The 19,665-nt window shown below is 36.9% G+C and overlaps 1 protein-coding gene across 8 annotated transcripts in view; it reads right to left on the reverse strand.

Annotated features, from left to right (window-relative positions):
• The window catches only part of USP9Y (ubiquitin specific peptidase 9 Y-linked), a 211,175-nt gene that overhangs the window by 134,784 nt on the left and 56,726 nt on the right, over positions 1 to 19,665 (reverse strand). For 7 of the 8 annotated variants that reach the window (XM_050777802.1, XM_050777798.1, XM_050777799.1 and 4 more), the window contains 8 exons: positions 18,911 to 19,059; positions 17,148 to 17,227; positions 13,870 to 13,982; positions 12,367 to 12,585; positions 2,880 to 2,995; positions 2,444 to 2,695; positions 2,141 to 2,279; positions 409 to 561 (listed from right to left, as the gene is read on the reverse strand). In XM_050777802.1, coding sequence (XP_050633759.1) covers positions 409 to 561; positions 2,141 to 2,279; positions 2,444 to 2,695; positions 2,880 to 2,995; positions 12,367 to 12,585; positions 13,870 to 13,982; positions 17,148 to 17,227; positions 18,911 to 19,059 — 1,221 coding nt within the window. The remainder of the gene's footprint in view (positions 1 to 408; positions 562 to 2,140; positions 2,280 to 2,443; positions 2,696 to 2,879; positions 2,996 to 12,366; positions 12,586 to 13,869; positions 13,983 to 17,147; positions 17,228 to 18,910; positions 19,060 to 19,665) is intronic. The other variant, XM_050777804.1, reaches the window with a different exon arrangement.

Consider the following 19,665-nt stretch of genomic DNA (forward strand, 5'->3'; position numbering starts at 1 on the left):
CACTTTGCAGGGCCGAGGACGGTGGATCACGAGGTAGGGAGATTAAGACCATCCTGGCGAACACAGTGAAACCCCATCTCTTCTGAAAAAAACAAAATATTAGGCGGGCCTGGTTGTGGGCACCTGTAGTCCCAGCTACTCTGGAGGGTGAGGCAGGGTTTGAGACTCTGTCTCAAAACAAAACAAAACAAAAAACAATCTATATAAGCTGCTGCCGTTGAGTATATACAAAGACAGAAAAATGTTACTTTTTGTTTAAAAATTCTTGGTAGGATTTCTCTACATGAACAGCACATGCATTGGTAAAAGTCAGGCAATACTAAATTGCTGGCCTTACATAAGGGTTACCACAAAACTTCTCCTTTTCGGTATCTTTCTTAGAAAATAGCTATCATCTCACTCTCTTACCTGTGCTGCCCAGATATTATCAAGGTCCTGTAATGTAAGAGCCTTTTCTTTAATCACAAAACGAAGAATTTTCTCTAGCTTTTCTACATATTGTGGTTGATGAAGACTGTCTTGCAAGACTATGGATAAGATACTATTTTGCTGTATCCATTCCTAAATGTAACACAAAAATTCAATGCAGAAACTAAAAAGAAATTTTTTTAAAAAGCAAAATAAAAATATGTCTCTGACTTCTAAATAACATTAAGAATTCAAAAGTCCAAATTATGTATACATTCACAAATTACAGCACGGTTGTGTAATATTTAAGTGTTGCGTTAATTCAAAATTAAACACTAAAATAACTTATTTCACAGAATCTGGCATACAAAATCTTCCCATAGGTGTGCTAGATTCACCAATTGTAATCCACTAATATAATGAATTATGTTGGTGTTTTAATTTGCAATTAGTAAATATTAAAATAAATAATTTTACAGAATTTTATTTCTGCTCACAGAGACTCCCATATGTGATACAACAGTACACTTCTCAAACTACCCATTGAAAACAACCAGTTTTATATTTCCAATCTTAGATTCTTCTGCAAAATACAATAACAGTGCCACAACAACGTGAAATTTTGCTAAATACTTTCACTATTGGTGACTCTCAAAAACCAGTAATAATTCAAGGACTACTGAATATACTGAGTAATTCTGTTTAACATTGCACAAAGCAGGCAAATAGCACTGAGTATGAACATGGGTCTAAGGTAAACACCATTAGTACCACCCAAATGTCCTTAGCATATCTTTTTTCACATTATAATCCTTTCCACTATCGCTATAGTGTTATTATTTTCAATAATCCACTGAAGATTATTTTATGGTAAAGATTATTCTACAGAAATGATCTCCACTAGTAGCAAACCACATACACTCAAAAAAAGACTTTTTAATACTTTGGTAAACTATTTGTTATTTATTTCAAAACTAAAATATATGAAGATATCTATGGTAAACAGTTTCATTACCTGTCAAAATGACATATATAAGTGATTTTAAAATAAAATTATTAAGAAATTAATCTTACACTTTGGGAGGCCGAGGCAGGTGGATCATGAGGTCAGGAGTTCAAGACCAGCCTGGCCAAGATGGTGAAATCAATCTTGTATTTTTGTAAAAATACAAAATACAAAAATTAGCCAGGCATGGTTGCAAATGCCTGTAACACCAGCTCATCGGGAGGCTGAGGCAGAGAACTCCTTGAACCCAGTATGCGGAGGTTACAGTGAGTGGAGATTGTACCACTGCACTCCAGCATGGGTAACGGAGCAAGACTTTGTCTCAAAAAGAAAAAAAAAAAAAGAAATGAATCTTAGTATTCTTAAAATCATGGTAAAGCACCACTCAATTATCCCATTAGTTATAATCCCTATTTATTAATCTCCAAATTGAATTAGGAAGTGATCACTATGTTACTTCATTCACTAGACTGCAGATCCACTCAACCCCTCTGAAGATCACATCTATATTCAGCAATAATAAATTTACCAGAGGAACAATTAAGTTACCTCAACAAACAACTAATCATTTATTAAACCTTTTATTATTATTATAAAAAGATCTTACAATTACTCATAAATCTTTCAATTTTAGTTTTTGCTACTGTTGCTTCTAACCGTAACTGGTAATAATGTAATTTTTTATAAGCAGCATTTCATTCACAATAAAAGACTTAAGAGGCTTACTGCCATTCGCTCAGCTGTCAGCCATTCTTCCTCCTCAGGATTACTATGTCGATGAGTATAATATGATACACTAGATATAACTTTATTTATTTCATTCAGTGCATTCATCTTTCCATTAAAAGAGGAAATCTGCAACAATCTATGAGAAAAATTTGGAGTAAATGTTATAACCTTATTTATTTCATTCAGTGCATTCATCCTTCCATTAAAAGAGGAAATTTGCAACCATAAATGAGAGAATTTTGGAGTAAATGTTATATCAGAATTCACACAGATAATAATTTAAGGTGGAAAACATCTTACCTGAGTATCATCTTTAACCTAAAAATGTCCAAATTTTGTATAGTCTCATCTTGTCCTGAAATTCTTGAAGCTAAGTTCTTCAAAGATTTAATAATCATTGAAAGGGCATCATTTTTGGCTTCATTCTTTGCTTCTTTTTTCAGTTCTTCATCAGTTAAGTTTTCTAATAAATGTGGAACTATTTCTATAACTGGAATGAAGTACTTTTTCACCGTATGTTGACTGAGAAACTCATAGCATTGTCCAAATGGTCTGAAATATGAAGGACACAAAACCTGTTTAATATTCAGTTTTTTTAAAAGAACTAAACTTGCCAATTAGTTTCAACACTTAAGACAACACAAAAACAGGTCCTCATTTTACAATGAGACACAACCCACACTCATTTTACAATGAGACACAACCCACACAATATTCACATGAAAACATAACTTACTTAATAAGAGCTGCAATTATTTGAACATTTAATGCTGATCCATTAAAAAAACGATCATGCAATATCTGGAACCCATTTAATGTTCCAAATTTATTGATGAGATCCACTAGCCAACCCTGTAATACAGTTAATAATAAAAATTAATTCCCCCCTTTCAGAAAAAAAGTTACTATTTGAAATGCATTTGTGTGAAGCATACTAGAAACAGAAAATTTAATTTAAAAATTATACTAAATTATCTTTTAAAAGAGTACAAGACATGTTTGTTATATGTACTTAACAAAGATTTAAAAATTTTATATTGTATTTTGTTTTCTGTATTCTTTTAGCTGGACACAGGATAGGCAGAAATTATGTCACAGTTCACAGTGACACAACTGGTATTGTTTATATCTAATGTAGCTGGTGAGTAAGAATTAGGTAAAGGTTGTATATCTAAAAACATTTCTAAACATTAAGATGCAAAATGAATTAAAGACTTCAGAAGTTATGAAAAGAATTAATAAACTAAGAATTAAGAAATACAGTATAATGAAAACTTTTATATCTTGTTTTCTAGAGCCAAGTTTTAGGAAACAAATTAAAAAGGGGGAGAGAGAACAAAGGATGTTTTACTACCAATCTTTTCTTCTTCTTCTTTTTTTTTTTTTTTTTTTGGAGACGGAGCCTTGCTCTGTCACCCAGGCTGGAGTGCAATGGCATGATCTCAGCTCACTGCAACTTCTGCCTCTCAGGTTCAAGTGATTCCCTGGCCTCAGCCTCCTGAATAGCTGGGATTACAGGCACCTGCCAACACACCCAGATATTTTTTGTATTTTTAGTAGAGATGGGGTTTCACTATGTTGGCCAGGCTGGTCTCAAACTCCTGACCTGAGGCGATAACACCCACCTCGGACTCCCAAAGTGCTGGGATTATAGGCTTGAGCCACCGTGTCTGACCATACTACCAATCTTGGGAGAAATAATTTCTCCATTTTCAACAGAAAAACATATTCAGGATATGTGGAAAATGCAAAATAAAAAATAACTTTTAAAGAATACACAGGTATAACTCTAAAGCTAGGTTTGATGTGATGAAAAACTAAATTTTAAAACCTTTGGTAAATATCATATTTCTGAATTTACAATATTACATTTTCCTATCTTTTTATTATTTAGTTTTAAAAAGTCAATTCATGGAGTGACATCAGCAAGATGGCGGACTAAAATACTCCAAGGCCTTGTTTCTGTTAAAAGAAAAAACTTCACTGCAATTTTGAAAATCAGTCAAAAGTATACAGCTATGAAAAAAATGCCCAATCCAAGAAAAAGTCATATTCAAAGGGAACAGGCAATTTTGTAGTTATTTTTACTCATCCTTGCTCACTCCCTTCCTACCAGGGTACAGTTTGGGGAACCAGTGACCTGATCACTAGTTCTGTATGAACTGGAGAAATCAAGAAGGCTGGATTTACAACTTTCTAAATGTGTCTGCAGGCTGCCTGTGGGATTAGTCTCTGTATACTTAACCTGAAGGGCAAGAGCCCAACAGTGGCTTAAAACTCCGACTAAGAGAAGCCATGGGAAGACAATTTGTAAAGTCTCCAAGGGAATTACAAACCTGCAGACTACTGAGGCAAACTACTGACTGAAGAATGCAACATGACAGGTAGGGCATCACAAAATAAGCAGAGGTGAGGCTCATGGAGGAATTGGGAAATTTTCAAAGCAACCATCACGGAACGGAATAAGCAGAACCATGTGAAATATATGGGTAAAAAAGACTCACGGAAAGGCTCAAGAAACCTAGAAAAGGTTAGAGCAGACTTTAAGTCTGCAAGTTGAGCTGATTTAATAAAGGCATTCCCCTGTACAAACCAGTCCACAAAGACTGGGGAATATAAGTGCCTTTTCAAATGCTCAAAATGACTCCGCAGGCCAGCCACGGTGGCTCATGTCTATAATCCCAGCACTTTTGGAGGCTGAGGCAGGTGGATCCCCTGAGGTCAGAAGTTTAAGACCTGCCTGGTCAACCCAGTGAAACCCCTGGCTAAATACACAAAAATTAGCTAGTGTGGTGGTGGGTGCCAATAAACTCCGCTACTCGGAAGGCTGAGGCAGGAGAATTGCTTGAACCCAGGAGGCAGAAGTTGCAGTGAGCCGAGATCACACCATTACACTCCAGCCTGGGCAACAAGAGCAAAACTTGGTTTTAAAATAATAATAATAATAAAATAAAAATACAAAAAGTTAATTGGGAGTGGTCGTGGGCACCTGTAATCCCAGCTACTTGGGAGGCTGACACAGGAGAATTGCTTGAACCCAGGAGGCAGAGGGTGCAATGAGCTGAGATGGTGCCACTGCACTCCAGACTGGGTGACAGAGCAAGACTCCATCTCAAACAATAAAAAATAAAAATAAAAATAAAAAGATGACACAGCATACTAAAAGTAGGACAAGATAAAATAAATCTAAAGAAACTGTCCTTGGAGAAACACAGTCAGACTCACTTGACAAACACTTTAAAATATCAGCGCAGTGTCTCACGCCTGTAATTGCAGCACTTTAGGGGGCCAAGGCAGGCGGATCGCCTGAGATCAGGAGTTCAAGACCAGCCTGACCAACATGCTGAAACCCCATCTTTACTAAAAATACAAAAACTTGCTGGGCATGGTGGTGCACATCTGTAATCCCAGATACTTGTGGTCAGGGAAAGCTGAGGCAAGAGAATTGCTTGAACCAGGGAGGCAGAGGTTGCAGTGAGCCAAGATCGTACCACTGCCCTCTAGCCTGGGAAACAGACCAAACTCTGTTTCAAAAGAAAAAAAAAATTAAGAAAAAGCAAATATACCTAATGAACTAATGAAAAAGGAGGCTAAAGAAAATTAGAAAAATGATATACAAATAAAATGAACATGTCAACAGAAAGAAAAACTAATAAAGAATCAGGGCCAGGCACGGTGGCTCCATCCTATCATCCCAGCACTTTGGGAGGCCAAGGCGGGCAGATCACCTGAGGTCCGGAGTTCAAGACCAGCCTGACCAAACATGGAAAAGAAACCCCATCTCTACTAAAAATACAAGTAGCTGGGTGGCCAGGTGTGGTGGTTCATGCCTGTAATCCCAGCATTTTGGGAGGGTGAGGCAGGCTGATCATGAGGTCAGGAGATTGCTACCATGCTGTCCAACATGGTGAAACCCCATCTCTACTAACAACACAAAAAGTTAGCGAGGCTTGGTGGCGCGTGTCTGTACTCCTAGCTACGCAGGAGCCTGAGGCAGGGGAATTGCTTGAATCCAGGAGATGGAGGTTGCAGTGAGCCGAGATTGCGCCATTGCATTCCAGCCTGGGCAACCACAGCAAAGCTCTGTCTCAAACAAACAAACAAAAATGTAAATTCTGTAGATGAAAATATGGAAACTGAAATCAAAAATTCACAAAATGGGCTCAACAGGAGACCATCAATAGGCAGGACTGACAATCAGGCCTTGAGAAAAGGTCATTTAAAATCAGAGTAAGTGGAGGAAAAAAAGAAGTTAAAAGTGAGTAAGCCTGAGAGACCTACGGAACACCACTATGTGGAAAAATACAAACATTATGAACATTCAAGAAGCAGAAAATAAAGAAAAAGAGATCTTATATGGAGAAATGGTGGCCAAAATAGTGGCCAAAACTGTGCCATATTTGAGGAAAGACATGGACATAACAAATAAAAAAGACTCAGTACCTCCAGCGAAGAAGCCACACCCCCAAAGACCACCACCAAGAAACATTATAAAAAGAAAGAATCTAAAAATTAGTAAGAAAAGTAACTCTTCACGTAACAAAAACAAAACAACAGCAACAACAAAAAGCCTTCAAAAATAGCTAACAGCTGAATTATCATTAGGAAGTACTGAAAGGAAAATACTATCAAGTAAGAATTTGGTACTTGGCAAAACAGTCCTTGAAATTAAAACATTTCTAGACAAACAAAAGTGCTAGAGTTCATTACTGCTAGACTACAAAAATGCTAAATGGAGTGCAGGTTGAAATACAAGGGCCCTCGGTGATAACTCAATGTATTAAAAAAAATTAACAAACCTGTGGTAAAGAAAACCACAAAATTTATAAAACTCAGTATTACTGAAATTTTGTCTAATAAATCCACTTTTTATTCTCTTCCAGAATTTGACAGGCCAAAGAATTAAAAAACTTATGTCACTATTACACATAAAAAGATATCATTTGTGATATCAATAACATAATTGCAGTAGCTGAGGTGTAAAGGACATTATGTATGCAACTGAAATCAAGTTGGTATGGGTTTAAAATAGACTGTTACAGCTATTATATACAGGCATACCTCATTTTATTATGTTTTGCTTTACTGAACTTTGCAGATACTATGTTATTTTATTTAGAAGTAAAATTTGTAAACACACTCATATTTTTTAGCAATGAAGCATTTTAAAATTAATTTTTTAATACAGTACATTTTTTAAAGACATAATGTTACCACATACTTAACAAAGTTTAGTGAAAATTACACATACACTGAGAAACAAAAAACTTGTGCAACTCCCTTCAATGTGGTAACTGCTTTACTGCAGTCGTCTGGAATTCAACCTGCAATACTATCTCCAAGGTATGCCTCTATGTAATCTGCATGGTAAACAGGAAAAATGTATTTATGGAACATGCCTAAAAGGAAATGAGAAGAATCACAGTATGTCCATACAAAACAATCTGAAGAATTGAAATTATGAAAATAAAGTCAGTAGGTAAGAAAATTATACAGAAAAAAGCTGTAAGATATCAGAAAACAACCAAATGGCAGTGGTAAATCCTTCATCACTAATTACTCTGAATATAAAGTAGATTCAACTTCCCAATCAAATGATACAGATTGGCAGAATAGATTTAAAAAACAAAAACAGAATCCAAGATACACTGTCTACAAAAGACTCACTTAAATACAAGTACGCACACAACTTGAAAGTTAAGAATACAAAACATTTGGGAGGCCAACGATTACCTGAGGTCAGGAGTTTGAGACCAGTCTGGCCAACAAGACAAAACCCCATCTCTACTAAAAATACAAAAATTAGCAGGGTATGGTGTTGTACACCTGTAATCCCAGTTACTTGGGAGGCTGAGACATGAGAATCACTTGAACCTGGGAAGCCGAGTTTGCAATGAGCCAAGATTGCGCCACTGCACTCCAGCCTGTGCAACATAGCAAGACTCTGTCTCAAAAAACAAACAAACAAAAAATTCCACACAAATAAACTAAGACAGAATGTATTTTGCTAACATGAAGCAAAATAAATTTTAGGTAGCATCTCTCACAAGAGGCAAAAAAGGATGTTATATAATCATAAAGGGGTGAATTTGCCACAATTATAAATATGCTTACACTAACTTCAGAACAGCTGACGGTGTGAAGCAAACATTAAGAGACCTAGAGAGAAACAGTTGTACAAAACTAGTCAGACATTTCCATACCATATTTCCAATAATCAGTAAACAATCAGACAAAATGTCAATAAGCCAAAGCAGGAGGATCACTGGACATTAGAAGTTCAAGACCAGACTGGCCAACATGATGAATCTCTGTCTCTTATTAAAAATACAAAACTGAGGCCGGGCGCGGTGGCTCAAGCCTGTAATCCCAGCACTTTGGGAGGCCGAGACGGGCGGATCACGAGGTCAGGAGATGGAGACCATCCTGGCTAACACGGTGAAACCCTGTCTCTACTAAAAATACAAAAAACTAGCCGGGCGAGGTGGCGGGCGCCTGTAGTCCCAGCTACTCGGGAGGCTGAGGCAGGAGAATGGCGTGAACCCGGGAGGCGGAGCTTGCAGTAAGCTGAGATCCGGCCACAGCCCTCCAGCTTGGGCGACAGAGCGAGACTCCGTCTCAAAAAAAAAAAAAAAAAAAAAAACAAAACTGAGCCAAGCATGGTGGCAGGTGCCTCTAATCCCAGCTACACAGCAGGCTGAGGCACGAGAACGGTTTGAGCCTGGGAGGCAGAGGTTGCAGTAAGCTGAGATGGCACCACTATACTCCAGCCTGGGTGACAAGAGCAAAGCCCTGTCTCCCAAAAAAAGAGAAAAAAGATCAATTAAAAAAAAAAAAAGGCCTTGCACAACAGTAGAGAACAAGTTGACCTAACAAACATTTATGGAACACTCTACACCGAAGTAGCGGAATAAACATTCTTGTCAAGTGCACTTAGAGCATTCATCAGGATACATTACATACAAACAAATCTTAACATATTTAAGATTGAGCTCATACAAACTATCTTTTCAGATTAGGATGCAAGGAAACTAGGAATCAATAGCAGAAGAAAAACTGAGGCCAGGCGCGGTGGCTCGTGCCTATAATCCCAGAACTTTGGGAGGCCAAGGCAGGCGGATCACAATGTCAGGAGATCGAGACCATCCTGCCTAACACAGTGAAATCCCGTCTCTACTAAAAATACAAAAAATGAGCCAGGCCTGGTGGTGGGCGCCTGTAGTCCCAGTTGCTCAGGAGGCTGAGGCAGGAGAATGGTGTGAAATTAGGAGGTGGAGCCTGCAGTGAGCCGAGATCGTACCACTGCACTCAAGCCTGGGTGACAGAGAGAGATCAAAAAAGAAAAGAAGAACTGAAAAAGCAGCTTGGCACATTGGGAGGCCAAGGCAGGAGGATCACTCGAGGTCAGGAGTTCAAGACCAGCCTGGCCAATAACGGTCAAACCTCATCTCTACTAAAAATACAAAAAAATCCGCTGGGTGTGGTGGCACACACCTATAATCCTAGCTACTCCGGAGGTTGAGACAGGAGAATTGCTTGAACCCAGGAGGCAGAGGTTGCAGTGAGCTGAGATCACCGAGATCATGCCATGGCACTCTAGCCTGGATGAAAAAGAGAAACTCCGTCTCAAAGAAAAAAAAAAATAGAAACTGAAAAATCCATAAATAAGTAGAAATTAAACAACACATCTTAATCGACCCATCCATCAAGGAGGAGAACTCCAACAGAAAGTATAATATTTGAGGCAAAGAAAAATGAAAACATATCAAACTTATGAGATGCAGCAAAAGCTGTGCAAAAAGAGAACTTCATAGTACAGAGGATTTTTTAAAAAGGATCTCCAATCAACAACTGAAAACTTGTATCTTAAAGAACTACAAAAAGAAACTGGGCGCAGAGGCCCACGCCTATAATCCCAGCATTTTGGAAGCCGAGGTGGGTGGATCATCTGAGGTCAGGAGTTTGAGACCAGCCTGACCAACATAGTGAAACCTCATTTACTAAAAACACATAAAATAGCAAGGTATTGTGGTTAGCACCTGTAACCCCAGCAGCTATGGAGGCTGAGGCATAAGAATCACTTGAACACGGGAGGTGGAGGTTGCAGTGAGCTGAGATCACGCCACTGCACTCCAGCCTGGGTGACAGAGCAAGACACTGTATCAAAAACGAAAACAAAAACAAAAAAGAACTACAAAAAAGATAACAAAATAAACCCAAAGATAGCAGAAGAATAGAAATGCAAGAGATTAGCAGACAGAGCAGAAAAACACAAAACTAAAATGTGGTTCTTGAAAAAATAAACAAATTGCCAAAATTCTAGCCAGTTTGACTAAGAAAAAGAGAGAAGACTCAAATAACTAATAGCAGAAACAAAAGAGGAGACATTACTATGTACATTATAGAAATAAAAAATTGGATAACCTAGATAGGAGGACAACTTTCTAGAAATACACAATCTACACAAGATGCAACCATGAAGAAATAGAAAATCTGAATAGGCCCATAACTAATCAGACAGAATCAGCAATCAAAAATACCCCAATAAAGAAAAGCCGAAATAAAACCCAATCACTTCACTGGAGTATTCTACCAAACACTTAAAGAACACCAATCATCCTCATACTCTTCGAAAAAACCGAGGAGTTAAGAACATACCCAAACTCATCTATGAAGACAGTGTTACCCTGACATCAAAACAAGACACAGAAACTACAAAAAAAAAAAAAACCCTATATATAAATATTGATCCCTTATAAATATGGATGCAAAATTCCGCAATGCTATACTAACAACAAAATTCAAAACATACTAAAAAGATTATATACATGACCAAGTGGGACTTTTTTTTTCCCTGGAATAAAAGACACTTCAACATACAAATATCGATCAATATGACACACAATCTTAAGAGAATGAAGGGGGAAAAAAAATCACATGATCATCTCCATCAACACCAAAAACAAATGAGGAATAGAAATAACTGACATTAACACAAGAAAGACTTTATGTAAAAAGCTCTTGGCTAACATCATATTCTATGATGAAAGACTGAAAGCTATTTATCTAAGATCAGGAACAATCAAGAATGCCTCCTTTTGTCATTTCTATTCAATACACTACTTAAGTCCTGCCTCTGGAAATAACACAAGAAAAAGCAGTAACAGAATTTAACCAACTTGAACCAATGGGAAAGAAAAAAGTAAATTATCTCTGTTCACAAAAATTTTATACTACTTTAAAGGAATTCTGTATCATTTTATCTTTTTGGATTCTGTGAGTTTGTGTGTTTGCGTGTGTGTGAGCACACGCACATGCGCATATGCAGTATACTTGTCAAAGCCATGTTCTATTTTCTTTTTCTACTGCTGGTTAAGTTTTAAGTGCTTAAATATTAATTGAATTTAATATGATCAAACTGACTTTGAGATATGAAATAGCCACTACAGTAATATGAAAGATACTGACACATTGAAGTGAAAATAAACAAAACTGGGTGACTTTTCCATAGCCTTGACTGCTAGTGCAGTAGTTTTAGCTGTTTTTTCTTTCTTGTCTTTTTTGGTGTATAATTAGGTTTTGTTTTCTTCTATCCCACTTCCTTGAGAAAAACTGTAATTCTGATGAGTATAAAGCAGATCTAACTTCCCTCTGAGGTACACTTACAAAGATTACTTACATGATTCAAGATTTAGCTGTTGAACACTGAGCCATCTTCTCCTAAGAAAATTAGGCATTACAAGAAATGCCTAATGGTATGTCATGAAAGCAAAACAGTACAATTTTTAAATCTCACTAAGTTTATACGGTCTGTAAATATATGTAAGTATTCTGCTGTTTTAAAAAATATATACACACAGTACAAACAAAGAACAGTCCATGCTTATTTGCAGTAATTACAGTCTCTAAAGTAGCTGTGAACAATGAATTGGCAAATACTGACTTCTCCTCAGAGAAACACAATGCTATGCTTCAGAGGGCATATTCAACCAACCAATACATAATAAGCCCTGTTCAAATGGCATGAGTTTTATGGTTATTGACCATGAGTTCAAGGCTATACATATTAAATAACAGGCCTTTAAACAGAATCCCACAAAAAACAAGATTATGTATTGACTTGTTGATTATTATTTAAAGAGAGGTTCACCTCACTAACGGTTTGTGGCAAATACAAACAAAAAAAATTAATATTTAATCTTGAAAATAACAAACCAACACACTTTTGGTGTTCGAGGATCTGAAGAACAAGCAAATAATTCATCTTCAGGCAACTGAGCATTTGAGGAAATTAATTCACATGGACGTGTACCATTGTAGATATGAAACTTGCAATGAGGATTTAAGGCCATGGCGAGAAGTTCTAGAAGTGGAAACCAATCTTGGGACAACTTGGCCACACAAAGCTCCACTAGGCGATGAGTATTGTTAATAATACATCTCTGTTACATGGATAGGATATAAGACAGTTTATAATAAGAAAACATTGCAATTTCAAACACATTTAATTTTTGTTAATAATCTCTTTCCATTTTTCTGCACTAGTCATCTTACCTTGGCTTATTTCACTAATATCGTGATCAAAGTAATACACTGATAAAGATAAATTAATATTTATTTCATAAATTTGCACCTAATTTCAAAAGCTATTTGAGAAAGATAACAAAGTAGGTACCACAGTTTGTCTATTTCTGCTTTATGTCCATAGGACACACATCAATTTCCACTTTTCTCTCTGGAATTTCTACTTAAGAGGAAATATTTTCAAAATTTCCACACCTAAGAAAAAGTTACAGGTCAATTCAGAGCTGCTGGCATATGTATGCCATGGTCATTTGTGGAAAATATCTAAGTTGTATTTTTTAGGTTGAGGTCATCAAAAAGTATGTATTTGATTCATAACTTTCGGTTAACTGCATTTTCTAAATAAGAACCAGAGGCCTGAAGTATGTACAGTAATTCAGTAAAGATACCTTATTTTTTGTAACTTTTAAAATCTCTGGAATATGAAAGGATCTTAGAATCAAGATACTTGGCAGACTGCCATATATATCCAGGTATCAGACTTACAGTAGTACCTGAGATTAGTTGTTTCCTTTTACCCGTCACTTGAAGATACTACTAAGCTGAGAATATATTAAATTCTATTTGACTCTTTTGGCATCAAAACTCTTAAGTCTGAACTCATATTACAAAATTATGTGAGTACTGGTTTCTGGTCTAAGTTTTCAAGACAGGGGTCTTCTTTCTCTACCAATCTTCCTTCTTTCTTTCTCTGCACATCACATAACCGACTTTCGAACTATTACACTCTGGAAAATAATTTCTTTGCTTTACATTTGTGCAGAGTGAGTTTCTTTACCATTTACATTTGCACTGAAATTACATCCTTTGTTATCCCAGCTACATTGAGAATCTGCTTAAATATTTTTTATCTCAAGTGGTACAAAATAGTAGGGCCTCTTCCAATCAACACTATCATGCAATTGATTAAATACACTGTATTGTGTGTAAGGTTACAAGGTCACTGAAATTTCAGGGGACAGGTTAAACCAAGGTTTACTAAATCAAAACTACAAGCTCATTTTTAAAGACCATGGTAACCTTCCATTATGCAGTATCTATCAGCAGACTTGATATGTTAATATGTTACGCACTGAAGTATTTTTCAAAAACGAATCCACGGGATGTAAATCTGAGTCCCAGAAATGAAATACAAGACTCACATGAATTTCAAACTTCCAGCCACTCACAGCCTCATCCGTAAGAATTTTAGTGAAAGATATTGTCAGTCCATCTCGAAAAAAACGTTGGCATGCTTCACTTTTAACATCAAGGCCTAAAACAAGAGCCAAACAAAGAATGTTTAAAAAAAAAAATTATTTGGCCACTTACATGATTAAACATAATAAATTGCTACAAACTATTATGGTCTCCAATTCACAAATAGTGTTGTGGCTTTTGAAATGGGACATGACATTATAAGATGTTAAAAAGGTGAAAAAACATGGGATTTCAGAAAAATGAATGAAATATAATATTCAGTAAATTTTAGAAACAGTTGTGTAAACTACATCAAATCAAGTAATGAATTGAAAGCTTGAAAACATGACATTGGAGTTAAAGAATGTTTACTAGTAGACAGGGAATTGAACCATTTCACAGCATTTTAATTACTGAAATACGGTTCAAAAACTGAAAATTAAAAAGTGACAATTTAAAAAACCTGATTTTCCTGGTAAATTACCCATTTATCATCAAATTTAAGAGACTAATCCTAAGTTTCTCGCTTCTTTTTACCTTTACTTGATTTAAGAAAAGCAAGATCCAAGTGCCTCCATCAAAAAAGAAAACTTTTTTCTTTTGAAACAGAGTCTTGCTCTATTTCCCAGGCTGGAGTACAGTAGCACAATCTTGGCTCACTATAATCTCCGCTTTCCAGGTTTAAAAAATTCTTCTGCCTCAGCCTCCAAATAGCTGGGATTATAGGCATGCACCACCACTCCTGGCTACTTTTTGTAGTTTAAATACAGACAGAGTTTTGCCATATTGGCCAGGCTGGTCTCAAACACCTGACCTCAGGTGACCTTCTGGCCTCAGTCTCCCACAGTCCTGAGATTACAGGGATTACAGGATCACTGCACCCAGCTAGAAAACCTGTAACTCTTCAAGCAACTCAGAACATATTAAATAGGTACAAGGATATATATTTTGATTTGAATTATATACATACTACACTATCATTTAAACTAGTTTTAATCTTACAGTATCTTACAGTAATCATGATTCCAGAAAAAAATGACAGAGGCAAAGTCCCTGCAAATGACATACATCCACTGAATATCAATGCTATAAACTGAAATACCATTTCCAGTTTCTGTTCGTTTTGTAGTGTTAGACCCTAGAACATACCCAGTACAGAAGTCCTGGACATTTGCTCAATTAATGAATAAATATGCAATTAACAAAAGAAATTTAAATGAAGAGAAATATTTTCAATCTGATAAAATATTTTCAGAGGTCACTAGATCACATATTGGTAAGATCAATAAAACAACATGACAGTCTTTAAATGACTGTAGGATAGTTATTAAATGAAAGTATTAATATCACCACGGAGTCAGACTCAGCAACAGAAACACTTAACAGAATACCAAAGGAATTAAAAATTTGTCTAACAACACTGACAGTTAAGTTCCTGTTGAATGGCACAAAAATTAAATACTTCTAACCTCTCTTAACAGCCTTCAAAACTCCTTTAAAAAATACACAATATTGGCCAGGGGCAGTGGATCACCCCTGTAATCCCAGCACTTTAGAAGGCCAAGGCGGGTGAAGCCTGAGTTCAGGAGATCGACACTATTCTGGCTAACACAGTGAAACCCCGTCTCCACTAAAAACACAAAAACAAAATTAGCCCGGCATGGTGGTGGGCGCCTTTAGTCCCAGTTACCGGGGAGGCTGAGGCAGGAAAATGGCGTGAACCCTGAAGGCGGAGCTTGTAGTGAGCCAAGATCGCGCCACGGCACTCCAGCCTGGGCGACAAAGCAAGATTCCGCCTCAAAAAAAAAATAAAATAAAGTAAAATAAAAAATTAAATAAATAAATAAATATAAATAAATACGAAATATTACAAAATCTGCTCATCCATTAATTTTACTGCACCTACTATTACAACAAAATCATCCAAAATGCTTCATTCATACCCAAAGCTTGTACTTGTGGCTGAGAGTAAAAATGTCAAATTTTCTTCACAGGTTGTTTTTTTAAAAAATTAAGGTTTCATGTTTTAAGAGTTTTCTCTTCTTGAGAAAAACCCTTCAACTCTGTGTTAAGAAAAAAAAAAAGCTAAATATGTAAGCTAGACAGTTTATTAAACATATACACTCAATATCAGTGAAATACTGATTTCCACGTTAAGAAAAAAAAAAAAGATGGGGCTGGCCAGGTGTGGTGGCTCATGCCTGTAATCCTAGCTACTTCGGGGAGCTGAGGCTGGAGAATCACTTAAATCTGGGAGGCGGAAGTTGCAGTAGCTGGTATCACACCACTGACTCCAGCCTGGGTGACAGAGCAAGACTTTATCTCAAAAAATAATAATAAAATAAAAATTGTTGGCAAAATTATTTCCAAATTAACATATTTCTCAATCACAAATTAACACATTTCTCAATCACATGTGACTTAAGTATAAAAAGGTCACCAAATGTGATGTCATACAATAAACCTCTATGCAGTACTTTTTAAATTGTAATATATGCTTTAATGTACATTACTTTATATAGCAGACTTTAGAACTATCATATTCTGGAAAATATTTTCTAACTTCTGGATAAGAATCTTTTTAAAAATTTAAAAAATAGGCAGAGCGCAGTGGCTCAAGCCTGTAATCCCAGCACTTTGGGAGGCCGAGACGGCAGATCACGAGGTCAGGAGATCGAGACTATCCTGGCTAACACGGTGAAACCCCGTCTCTAGTAAAAAATACAAAAAACTAGCTGGGCGAGGTGGCAGGCGCCTGTAGTCCCAGCTACACAGGAGGCTGAGGCAGGAGAATGGCGTAAACCCAGGAGGCGGAGCTTGCGGTGAGCTGAGATCCGGCCACTGCACTCCAGCCCGGGCGACAGAGCAAGACTCCGTCTCAAAAAAAAAAAAAAAAAAAAAAAATTAAAAAATATATATTCTCACCTTAGAAATACGGTTAGACATATAAAATTACATATAATAGTTAAATGGCTCCAAGTATCTCTAAAGGCTATCTACAGATTTCTATGGACCTTTAGTATAGGGAAGTATGTATATTTGTTTGTGTGTATGTATATATGTAATAAGTATACATAATATGCATGTATATATGTAAAATAATCCTTACCAGGAAGATTTGTGAGATATTATAAACTAGGAATAAACAGTACCTTTGTAACAGAGGGATGAAAAGCCTTTAAAAACAAGGTGTAAGTATATATAGGAATACTTATTATAGAAAATGTACATCCAAACTCACCTTTTACACTAAGATCAATAGCGGCTTCTAAAAGAACTTCTAATTCCCCTTTTGGCAAAACAGGAACCACCCATCGAGGCCTAAGAATTATTATAAAACAAAAAGAAGCTTTACTGGTTTCATATTAATGAAACACTGTAAGTTACCTACCATAATTACTGTTACTATGAAAAAGTGAGAAATTCCGACTATATTATATTCACCATAAACACTTTTAAAAGGAAGTGGGCAAATTATCTACACTGCAAAATTAAAAGACATCTATTGTGTCTACATACAAAATTTTTTTTAGGCACTGTCAAATGAGATACAGCAATGGCAGGGAATTCTTTCAATAGCTTCCATAGAACACTAAAACTAACCTATTCAATTATCAATTAAATGTATACAATTTATTAGTAGGAAAATGCTCTTTGGGGGCTCATATTTACTAGTAAAAGGATACAGTGTGGCAAATGTTTTCTTTTACTCCCTTCACAAAGACAAAAGAAATTAGGAGATCTCAACAAGACATTTATCTCACCTTTTCCTAAAGATCATGTCTCAGGTGTGAGCCTCTAAACCTACTGTCATAGGTACATTCCTATATCAAAAGGCAATACAGAAAGCCTCTATGCCATCTTAAGTACACTCCTACATTAAAAAGTGATGCAAAGGGCACCACACACTCACCTGGTACATTCCTTAGTTTTATAAAAAGTTCAGCTTTCTGCAACTACGTCTACTGACTAACCCCTACTACTCCCCTGAAATAACTTTCTTTCATCTGTCCCTTAATCCCTATACTAAGAAACAGCAAAATTCCCAAATATCTGTTTTCATTTTTAAAAAGATGCCTCAATACATATAATCTATTAAAGGTAAACTGGGCCGGGTGCGGTGGCTCAAGCCTGTAATCCCAGCACTTTGGGAGGCCGAGACGGGTGGATCACGAGGTCAGGAGATGGAGAGCATCCTGGCTAACACGGTGAAACCCCGTCTCTACTAAAAAATACAAAAAACTAGCCGGGCGCGGTGGCGGCGCCTGTAGTCCCAGCTACTCGGGAGGCTGAGGCAGGAGAATGGCGTGAACCCAGGAGGCGGAGCTTGCAGTGAGCCGAGATCGCCCCACTGCACTCCAGCCTAGGAGACAGCGAGACTCCGTGTCAAAAAAAAAATAAAACTAAAAAAAGGTAAACTGATTCTATCCTTTTTGTTGCTTTTACATGGACACACAAAAAAATTCTTCCTGCCACTAAGGATTTACTAACAGTTTCAGTTCTCTAGTCCTTATGAAAAACACACTCTAACAGAAATCAGCAACCACTAAACAAAACAGAGAAAGAAGCAATACAACCTTCTGCAATAAGGTCCCTGCTGTAGCAAATGGACATTCCACAACCGAGAAAAGTTCTCCAGAACTCTGGTACGAAGTTGTTATCAAAGAGAAATGTTTGTAAACATTCAAAACAAAACACCTACCTATTTGTCTAGGCTACAAACACAGGAAGGGTTCATAGAGCATCATTAATTTGAAACTGTATTCATATTGTCATTACCTTCCAATATTTAAAATCCACAAGAAATGCCTGCACTAAGTACAATGAGCTGCAAAGTGTTCAGCTAGGACTAAAATATTCAGACTATTAAAAGAGTAAGACTTGAGACACTACAAGCTACTTTTTTCTTTTTCTCATTTACTCCTAGTTGCAATGCTGGTAGTAAGTAGTTTTGCTTTTCTAGTTTACGGCATCCATTAATAAAACAAATCCAAACAAATGCACCTGTTGATCATGTCATCCAGCTTTGCCAGGTCAGTATGTGGAAATGCAGGATCTTCATCTTCGTGCTGTGGTGGGGCATCACCTTGCCCTTGTTCCTCTGGGGGAGGAGTTGCTATGGAATTCTCATTGGAAGAATCAGGTGATGAGGTCTTAATTAAAAATTAAATATTCCAAATTTAAACCACAGATTAAGGAAAAATATCTATTTTTAAGTGTCCATATATATGCTCAAATATTTAATACAACTAGGGTCACACTGTTTATCTTTTTAAATTTTAATAAGGTTAATATAGAAGTATTTTCCCTCATGATTAATAATCTTTCTTGTTGGTGGCGGCAATGGAGTATCACTCTGTCTTGCCTGGGCTGGAGTGCAGTGGCGCAATCTCGGCTTACTGCAACCTCTGCCTCCTGGGTTCAAGCAATTCTCCTGCCTCAGCCTCCCAAGTAGCTGTGATTACAGGCGCCTGCCACCACGTCTGGCTAATTTTTTGTATTTTTAGTAGAGACGGCATTTCATCATATTGGTCAAGCTGGTCTCGAACTCCTGACCTCAGGTAATCCACCTGCCTCAGCTTCCCAAAGTGCTGGGATTACAGGCATAAGTGAGCCACTGCACCTGGGTGATTAAGAATCTTAAAAATTAACTAATGGTGGCCAGGTGCGGTGGCTGACACCTGTAATCTCAGCTTTTTGGGAGGCTGAGGCTGGAGGATCACAAGGTCAGAAGATTAAGACCACCCTGGCTAACACAG

This window comes from Macaca thibetana, chromosome Y (assembly GCF_024542745.1).
Source record: "Macaca thibetana thibetana isolate TM-01 chromosome Y, ASM2454274v1, whole genome shotgun sequence".
Classification (NCBI taxonomy): Eukaryota; Metazoa; Chordata; class Mammalia; order Primates; family Cercopithecidae; genus Macaca; species Macaca thibetana.